The following is a 7,500-nucleotide window of genomic DNA, read 5'->3' on the forward strand; positions in this document are numbered from 1 at the left end:
AGCTCAGGTAGACTACCTGCAGCACGTGAAAATGTCACATCAGCCTACACATACATCAACCTGGGAAGAGGCCAAGCGTGGAATCTGCAGTATTCACTGAGGGCATTACGGTGTCTGAATACATCGACTGGAATTGTGTCCACAGTGACTAATTGACCAGCCTCCAATATTCAGTCTCCAATTATTCTATAAGATAACGCGATGGACAGCATGACAAGGAAAACAAGACTGTGGATTTTTCATATCTTTCTTTGCCTTGGGATTGTGTATTTAAAAATTGGGTAAGTCTAATCCCAACATGTTCAGACCTGACACGTTTTCTTTCTACTTTTCCCTTTTCCCCAGAGAGGTTATAGTGTAAGATTTTTAAATAATAAAAGATATGTGTACGTTGTTTACTCTTAATGTACACTTCTACATAGTTCGAAACAATGAGTGAGATAAAAATGTAATCTTGTCAACAGAATTTATATTGAGAAGCTCAATAATAAAAATGTATTTGATATAGACATTACAAATGTAATAGGTGAGTATTTTACCAGGTATGCCTAAAGATCTTTATCAGAAATAATGCAATAGTGCAGTGTTAAAATGGCTTTATTTGTGCGGTGGACATATTTACCCCATTTTTAGACTCTTTAGACTCTCTTTAGCTGTTTGAGCTGAAGTAACGAACTGTGTCTCCATGGGCCAAATGACCTGATGAAAGTACTGCACCTGCCTTTGTATTTGAACACAGTCTCTGTGACTCATCCCGCTCTGTGACTCTTCTGTGACTCCCCTCACTCTGTGACTCCTCTCGCTCACCTCTGAAGCTCCATATTGCATATAAGGTTCATACTGGGTGTGACCATTTCTGAGCAGTTAAATAAATGCCAGGTAAACTACGGGTAAATGGCAGGTAAAGTTTGTGTAAATGGCTGGTAAACTATGTGTAAATGGCAGCTAAAGTTTGTGTCAAGTCCACTCCTTCCTATTTGTTTTTCCCTTTTCTCTGTTCTCTGCTTTCACTCCGGTCCTTGTTTTACTTCTCTCCCCATTTCATGTCCCGCTCCCCACTCCTTATATGCATTTCCTCTTAATCGCATTATCTCTTCCCCAGCACCCACACCTGATTATCATTTACGCTTGTCAGTTCTGTTTTCCCCTGTGTTACGTGTTCTGTTCTGTTCTGTTCTGGATCTGACCCCTGCCTGGATCTTTGGACTTAGATTTGTCTTTAGATTGCAATCTTTGTACCTCTGCCCTGTTTGGACTGACCACCTGGTTTTTTTTACTTTCCAAGATCATTGGATTAACCTCTGTCTGCCCAATCTGCCTACTTCATTAAATCTGCCATTTCTCATAGCCCCCGAGTTATGAGAGGACATACGTGGTTCTGCAAAGGCGCACGGTGTCCTGGTTTTGTTTTTTTCCAGTTAAATCACCAAAAAATGATCTTCAAGAAAGCAGGGGCAGATGCAGGTTATCTCTGAAAGTACTTTAACAGGGCGATTAAGCGCTAAGCAACCCTGAACCGAGCCTGGCTGTGGCTCTCTTGGGCCAGAGTTGGCGACCCCTCTATTGTGTGTGTACCTGAAGTAAGCGCAGGTACACACAAAATCATACACCGATTCCGAGAAAAGTGTGTCCGTGAAGCATGGAGCATGCTTTTTAACGTCATGTGGCAGTATGCTTGAACCACAGTGAGCTACGGCACTGCCTGCTGTGTGTGGAGGCACTCGCTGTGACTTTGAGCTGTTCATCTAGTGAAACTCCATCCAATGTATGGAAGCAAAGGAATGGGAACTCAAATGAAAACGCAATACATAAAATGGCATTTGAATTTAAATTTTCCACATGTCTACGTACATTTTGTCTCAAAATTCAAATTCAATAATGTTATTTGCATTTGCCATTTCATGTATTGACATTTCATTTAAATAGGGATTTGCATGCTTTATGAATAGCTTTATTGAAATGACAACACAAATTGGAAAATGAAAATGTATTATTATTATATTATTTCCTAAATGTTTTTGTAATTTTGTAATGTGATTAACCGTTTTAACTCCCTAACCAGGCATTTGAAACGTATGAAATACGAACTGGCAAAATTGAAATGGTTATTTAAATGTGAGAAGGGGATCCGTGCGGTCACTATGCACGGCCAATCCACAGGCTTTAGTAGAGAAACTCAGGCCTTTTTCCACCAATTTAATAGTCATACTATCAACACCTTTATAATAGGGATACGTTTCGTCATGCCTCCCGTGTCTCTGATGCATAAAACTATGAAAAAACACTGACGGAAGAAGGGTGGGAAAGCGATTCTGACAGAATACCCCGGAGATGAAAATGCTAATGGGGATGGGGGGACCACTGTCTCAGTCCGGTTGAAGTATTGTGATCACTCGTACGTGAAGTTACGTCTGCCTGCTACGAACATTCTCCTGGAGTTGCCTGTTTGACATTATCGGACATTTAGCCTGAACGTGTTCCCGGCGTTCCCGCAGGGGCCTGTCCTCCGTGTGGGCGCTCGGCGCCGGAATCATCTGCAACCGGATCCCGGGGCTCGCCCCCCGCCAGCGCACGCTGTGCCAGGCCCGGCCGGACGCCATCGTGGTGGTGGCCCAGGGCGTGCAGATGGGCATCAAGGAGTGCCAGTTCCAGTTCAGAAACGGCCGCTGGAACTGCTCCACGCTTGGACAGAGGACCATCTTTGGAAAAGAACTGAAAGTGGGTATGTTACAGATCTATATGGGAGTATCTCTCTTTCCCGCAGTGGCATTTCAGTTCATGGGATTTCAGCTGAACATTTAAAGAGAATTGCATTATTTAATTAATTAATTTGTCCTCTGTTATGCTGTCATGTGGACCCACTGACTCACCTGCAGCTGTGTGGCATGTACTGTGCTGTCTATTGCTGAGTTTTTTACACATGTCAAAGATATAAAAATAATCTAATGGAGATATATATATCATTAATTATAACATGATTCTATAATTGTTCAAATAGTGTCATGGCTCCCCATTTTGGATTGATTATTTAATTTTTTGATTATAAATGGGCCTTTCTGGCTTCCTAATATTCCACTGGTGTTGTACTGACACTAACACTGATGTATCACTGACACTAACACTGATGTATCACTGACACTAACACTGCAGCATCACTGACACTAAAACTGCAGCATTACTGACCCTAGCACTGATGTACCACTGACATTAACACTGCTGTATCACTGACACTAACACTACCGTATCACTGACACTAACACTGCAGCATCACTGACATTAACACTGCTGTATCACTGACACTAATACTACCGTATCACTGACACTAACACTGCAGCATCACTGACCCTAGCACTGATGTATCACTGACACTAACACTGATGTATCACTGACATTAACACTGCTGTATCACTGACACTAACACTGCTGTATCACTGACATTAACACTGATGTATCACTGACACCAACACTGCAGCATTACTGACACTAACACTGCAGCATTACTGACACTAACACTGATGTATCACTGACACTTAACACTGCAGCATCACTGACACTAACACTGATGTATCACTGACATTAACACTGATGTATCACTGACATTAACACTGCAGCATTACTGACACTAACACTGATTTATCACTGACATTAACACTGCAGCATTACTGACACTAACACTGCAACATTACTGACACTAACACTGCAGCATTACTGACCCTAGCACTGATGTATCACTGACACTAACACTGATGTATCACTGACACCAACACTGCAACATTACTGACCCTAGCACTGATGTATCACTGACACTAACACTAATGTATCACTGACACCAACACTGCAACATTACTGACCCTAGCACTGATGTATCACTGACACTAACACTAATGTATCACTGACACTAACACTGATGTATCACTGACATTAACACAGCTGTATCACTGACACTAACACTGATGTATCACTGACACTAACACTGATGTATCACTGACACTAACACTGATGTATCACTGACACTAAAACTGATGTATCACTGACACTAACACTGATGTATCACTGACACCAACACTGCAGCATTACGGACACTAACACTTTTGTTTTATTTTGCAATGATGAATCAAGATAATCTTGTTTCAGCTGCTGCTATAAATTCAGCATCACAGCTTTGTGTTGAATATGCCCTGTCACAGATGTGTGTGTGTGTGTGTGTGTGTGTGTGTGTGTGTGTGTGTGTGTGTGTGTGTGTGTGTGTGTGTGTGTGTGTGTGTGTGTGTGTGTGTTGAATATGACGTCTCTTGTCCTAAAGTATTGAGTGGGCAAATGAATACACGTGCTGCAGATACGGCCTGTTTGTAGTTTTAACAGAGTCTGCAGTGGAAAGCTGTTACATAACCATTTAAAATACCCTTTCTGGCTGTTGTAATCCTTGGCTGTCGGCAAAACTTGAAATGTGGCACAAATGCCTTCAATATTAGGGGTTTCATTTCTGCTGGGGCTGGGGCTATCCATGCTAAAGATAGATAGATAGATAGATACTTTATTCATCCCGAGGGAAATTTTAGGCATCCAGTAGCTTATACATACACACATACACACATATCTCACACACATAAAGATCAAAATCACTCACAGAAAAGTAAGAAGTAAAGAGCATGTGAAGTGATTACAAAGGCCTAGTAGGGACTGGCCCTGTGATATACTGACCATGATAAGGTGCTATGGTAGATTGTGTGCAATGGTGGTAGTGCAAAAGTACAAAGTAAACAGTAAACGGTAAACTCAACAGGGGTAAAAGTGAGGATTACAGTCCAGATTGTGTAGAGGGCTAATATAGCCTGTTAGGACGGTCAGACAGATATTGGATAGAGAATGGTAGACAAAGGTGATGTGGTGGAAGGAGCAGAAAAACTCATGCTGAAAAGTCCAATTCTCTCCTCCCGTTTTGTGTGATGTTGTATAACTGAATGGCCCATGGAACAAAGGACCTTCTTAACCTGTCTGTTGAGCATGTCAGAGACAGGAGTCTGCTGCTGAAGATGCTCTTCTGTCTGTTAAGTGTAAATGCAGTCACCAGTTACCATATGCCTTGACTTCCCACAGATGGTATTTTGTTGTTTGTTATAAAACACTTGGTTGATTAGCTGAAATAGCCTGGAAATAGTGCATTTAGCAGTTGAAATGTTGCAGTTGAAATATATAAGAATTTTCACCCTGGGGAGGATGCCCCCAGAGTCCTTGCATAAGCCCTGCATGTCTTTCAGTCCTGGCCCCTGGTCATGACCATGCAAGTACTGTGTCATATAGTCTGTGTTTCACAAGCCCCAAGGGACACTCCTTCTTAGTTTAGTTTTTGTTTACAAAAATGGATCTGTGGTATAAATGTCATTAAGAAGCTTCTTTCTAATTAGGCTTGGTTTGAAGTAGCGATATTTAACGACTCTAACCCTAACCCTGATTAGACTTACATTGAAGTGTGCTATCATGTGTACAATACTCTTATTAACTATATATTGTGAGCTCCATAATGTTTGGGACAAAGTCCTTGGGTCTAAAGGTGACCCCCTCCTCGTTTTTTTTTTCCAGTGATATTCACACTGTTTCCATTTCAGTTTTTCTTCATGACATTTCAGCCTTAGCTCAGGTATAAGTGAGCAGGGCCAGGGGCCCGATTTGAGTGGTCTATAGCTGATTATAAGCCTGATAGTAAAAGTGCATGTTTACCCTGCATCTTCAGAATGGAGAGGAGATGCAGGGTATGAAGGCAGATGCAGGGTAAGGAGGCAATGCTGGTGATGGTGTGAGTGTGTGTGTGTTTCAGTAAGGAGGCAGTGTTGATGATGGAGTGTGTGTGTGTTTCAGTAAGGAGGCGGTGTTGATGATGGAGTGTGTGTGTGTTTCAGTAAGGAGGCAGTGCTGATGATGGAGTGTGTGTTTCAGTAAGGAGGCGGTGTTGGTGATGGAGTGTGTGTTTCAGGCAGTACGGAGGCAGCGTTGGTGATGGAGTGTGTGTGTGTGTGTGTGTGTTTCAGTAAGGAGGCAGTGTTGATGATGGAGTGTGTGTGTGTTTCAGTAAGGAGGCGGTGCTGATGATGGAGTGTGTGTTTCAGTAAGGAGGCGGTGTTGATGATGGAGTGTGTGTTTCAGTAAGGAGGTGGTGCTGATGATGGAGTGTGTGTTTCAGTAAGGGGGTGGTGCTGATGATGGAGTGTGTGTTTCAGTAAGGAGGTGGTGCTGATGATGGAGTGTGTGTTTCAGTAAGGAGGTGGTGTTGATGATGGAGTGTGTGTGTGTTTCAGTAAGGAGGCGGTGTTGGTGATGGAGTGTGTGTTTCAGGCAGTACGGAGGCAGCGTTGGTGATGGAGTGTGTGTTTCAGTAAGGAGGTGGTGCTGATGATGGAGTGTGTGTTTCAGGCAGTAAGGAGGTGGTGCTGATGATGGAGTGTGTGTTTCAGTAAGGAGGTGGTGTTGATGATGGAGTGTGTGTTTCAGGCAGTAAGGAGGCAGTGTTGGTGATGGAGTGTGTGTTTCAGTAAGGAGGTGGTGTTGGTGATGGAGTGTGTGTTTCAGTAAGGAGGCGGTGTTGGTGATAGTGTGTGTGTGTGTGAGTGTGTGTTTCAGTAAGGAGGCAGTGTTGGTGATGGAGTGTGTGTTTCAGTAAGGAGGTGGTGCTGATGATGGAGTGTGTGTTTCAGTAAGGAGGTGGTGTTGATGATGGAGTGTGTGTTTCAGTAAGGAGGCGGTGCTGATGATGGAGTGTGTGTTTCAGGCAGTAAGGAGGCAATGTTGGTGATAGTGTGTGTGTGTGTGTGTGTGTGTGTGTTTCAGTAAGGAGGTGGTGCTGATGATGGAGTGTGTGTTTCAGGCAGTAAGGAGGCAGTGTTGGTGATAGTGTGTGTGTGTGTGTGTGTGTGTGAGTGTGTGTTTCAGTAAGGAGGCAGTGCTGATGATGGAGTGTGTGTTTCAGTAAGGAGGTGGTGCTGATGATGGAGTGTGTGTTTCAGGCAGTAAGGAGGCAGTGTTGGTGATAGTGTGTGTGTGTGTGTGTGTGTGTGTGTGAGTGTGTGTTTCAGGTAGGAGGCGGTGTTGGTGATGGAGTGTGTGTTTCAGTAAGGAGGCAGCGTTGGTGATGGAGTGTGTGTTTCAGTAAGGAGGTGGTGCTGATGATGGAGTGTGTGTTTCAGGCAGTAAGGAGGCAGTGTTGGTGATGGAGTGTGTGTTTCAGGCAGTAAGGAGGTGGTGCTGATGATGGAGTGTGTGTTTCAGTAAGGAGGTGGTGCTGATGATGGAGTGTGTGTTTCAGTAAGGAGGTGGTGCTGATGATGGAGTGTGTGTTTCAGTAAGGAGGCGGTGTTGGTGATGGAGTGTGTGTTTCAGTAAGGAGGTGGTGTTGGTGATGGAGTGTGTGTTTCAGTAAGGAGGTGGTGCTGATGATGGAGTGTGTGTTTCAGGCAGTAAGGAGGTGGTGTTGATGATGGAGTGTGTGTGTGTTTCAGTAAGGAGGTG

The 7,500-nt window shown here is 43.6% G+C and overlaps 1 protein-coding gene across 2 annotated transcripts in view; it reads left to right on the forward strand.

The window, feature by feature from the left end:
- The first annotated feature begins 8 nt into the window (after positions 1-8).
- Positions 9-7,500, forward strand: part of LOC133139401 (protein Wnt-7a-like) — a 9,388-nt gene continuing 1,896 nt past the window's right edge. For both annotated transcript variants that reach the window (XM_061258917.1, XM_061258918.1), the window contains exons 1-2: positions 9-281; positions 2,496-2,722. In XM_061258917.1, coding sequence (XP_061114901.1) covers positions 202-281; positions 2,496-2,722 — 307 coding nt within the window. In that variant the 5' untranslated portion in view covers positions 9-201. The remainder of the gene's footprint in view (positions 282-2,495; positions 2,723-7,500) is intronic.

The sequence above is a fragment of the Conger conger genome, chromosome 10, assembly GCF_963514075.1.
Source record: "Conger conger chromosome 10, fConCon1.1, whole genome shotgun sequence".
Classification (NCBI taxonomy): domain Eukaryota; kingdom Metazoa; phylum Chordata; class Actinopteri; order Anguilliformes; family Congridae; genus Conger; species Conger conger.